This window comes from Apis dorsata, unplaced genomic scaffold, assembly GCF_000469605.1.
Source record: "Apis dorsata unplaced genomic scaffold, Apis dorsata 1.3 scaffold_162, whole genome shotgun sequence".
NCBI lineage: Eukaryota > Metazoa > Arthropoda > Insecta > Hymenoptera > Apidae > Apis > Apis dorsata.
In genome coordinates this window covers 885,273-887,547 of record NW_006263451.1, presented here as the reverse complement: position 1 = coordinate 887,547, position 2,275 = coordinate 885,273, and the positions used below count along the sequence as shown (strand labels likewise).

Here is a 2,275-nt window from a genome sequence, read left to right as displayed (position 1 = left end):
TCTCTCTCTCTCTCTCTCTCTCTCTCTCTCTCTCTCTCTCTCTCTCTCTGTCCATTATAAAATAAAGATAAATTTTTTCGGTAATGTTTCAGAATAGTCCAAATGATTTACAAATGATGTCGGATGCACCAGCACATCATCTGTTCTGCCTTTTAGGTCCAATAGATTTAAATAAAAAAATATTACCCGAGATATTAGTAGTTATTCAAGTAAATATACATGATATGTAACCATATCATAAATGTATACATGTGAATTTAAATATCTTCAATATTTTTTGTAGTACTAAATTAAAACTACTAAATTAAATTATTATGTGTAGATTTGTTTAGAAGGTGAAATAAATAAAAATACCATAAATGATGGATTAGTTCGAGGACGTCGAGCAGCTGGTGATCTTATACCATGGACTATTGCACAACAGTACCAAGACCAAGATTTTCCAGCATTAGCTGGAGCACGTATTGTTCGCATTGCAACACATCCTGAATATCAAAGTGTAAGTTTAAATATTATTATATAAATTAATAAAATAAAAATAATTTTTATTTAATTAAATATTTATATTATAGATGGGATATGGTAGTCGAGCATTAGAATTATTGAAAAAATATTATGAAATGAAAATAGTTAATATTAACGAAACATCATTACAAACATGTATAACAGAAATATCAAAAGTTAAAAATGAAGAAGTAAATTTGTTAGAAGAAAAAATTGGTAATTAAATTTATTGTATTATAAATACTTATATCAGATATCATATAATTTTAATTTATTAATTTTTTAATTTCAAATTGATTATTTTTTAGAACCTCGAGTTTTATTACCACCTCTTCTTTTAAAACTTAGCGAAAGACGCCCAGAAAATTTAGATTATATTGGTGTATCTTTTGGTGTTACCGAACCACTTTTAAAATTTTATAAACGAGCTAATTTTATACCAGTATATTTAAGGTTAAAATAATTATTTATTATTATTATTGTTATCGTATTATACATTAAATAAAAGTAAATATTTATTTTTCCAGACAAACAACAAATGATATTACAGGTGAAAATTCATGTATCATGTTGTATAAGATCAATTCTGATCAAGATATTAAATGGTTGCAAGCATATTGGAATGATTTTCGTAAACGATTTATAAGTCTATTGTCTTTTTCATTTAACACATATTCACCTTCATTAGCTTTAAGTATATTGTTTAATAAATCGATTACATCAGAAGCTACAAGTTAATATATTTTCAATAATATATGAATATATATTTTAATGTTCATATTTTTATGTTTATTATGCAATCATTTTTTTTAGCATTGACGAAAAATATATTGGATATCTATTTTACATCATATGATTTAAAACGTTTATCTATGTATAGTAATAATATGGCAGATTACCATTTAATAATGGATTTATTGCCGTCATTGGCACGTTTATATTTTTTAAATATGATGAATGATATCCATTTATCAGCAGTACAATCGGTAATTTTCATATTTATTTTAATTTAAAAATCTAAATATAATATTTTGTATTTATATAAATACTTTTATTTTCATTTTAGGCAATTTTATTGGGATTAGGTTTACAACACAAAACAGTTGATACATTAGCAAAAGAATTAGATTTACCAACAACCCAATTACTTGGTTTATTTAATCGTATTATACGCAAATTTATACAGTATCTTAATAAAATAACGGAGAATTTTATTGAAACTACAATAATGAAAATAGAAAAAAATAATGAAACAGTACAACTTAATCCCATCAATGGAGAAAGTTTATATGATGAATTAGAAAATGCAGCTAAGGTTTGTCCATTATTTTGTTGTAAAATATATTATAATTTATCAAATTTATAATATTGTATTATTCTATATAGATGATAATAAATAGAATTATTTATTATTTGATATAAATAATATTTTTTAAATATTTTTCAGGAATTAAAAACAAAACAAAAAGCTGAATTGGAAAAATTAAAAAAAGAAAATTTAGAACAATATGCAATCAAAGGAACAGAAGCTGATTGGAATGTTGCTCTATCTGAAAAGAAAAGTAAAAATCTTATATCTATAAAAAGTGGAGAAAAAAGAGAATTAGAACATAATAATACTTTAGAAGAAAATAAAAAATTTAAAAAAAAGAAAAAACATTTTTCCAAGATTTAATAAAAATAATGTATAAAAATTAATAATTTAAAAATAAAATAAACAATTATATAATAAAGTATTTATTTATCTTCACCAATTCAATTATCACTGTTT

General features: G+C 22.6%; 1 protein-coding gene across 1 annotated transcript in view; it reads left to right on the top strand.

Moving 5' to 3' along the window:
• Positions 1-2,258, top strand: part of LOC102677333 (RNA cytidine acetyltransferase) — a 5,131-nt gene extending 2,873 nt beyond the window's left edge. Inside the window, exons 10-17 of the mRNA XM_031509550.1 lie at positions 70-209; positions 323-499; positions 573-720; positions 813-957; positions 1,032-1,237; positions 1,318-1,490; positions 1,571-1,819; positions 1,952-2,258. Coding sequence (XP_031365410.1) covers positions 70-209; positions 323-499; positions 573-720; positions 813-957; positions 1,032-1,237; positions 1,318-1,490; positions 1,571-1,819; positions 1,952-2,179 — 1,466 coding nt within the window. The 3' untranslated portion in view covers positions 2,180-2,258. The remainder of the gene's footprint in view (positions 1-69; positions 210-322; positions 500-572; positions 721-812; positions 958-1,031; positions 1,238-1,317; positions 1,491-1,570; positions 1,820-1,951) is intronic.
• Positions 2,259-2,275: the final 17 nt, after the last annotated feature.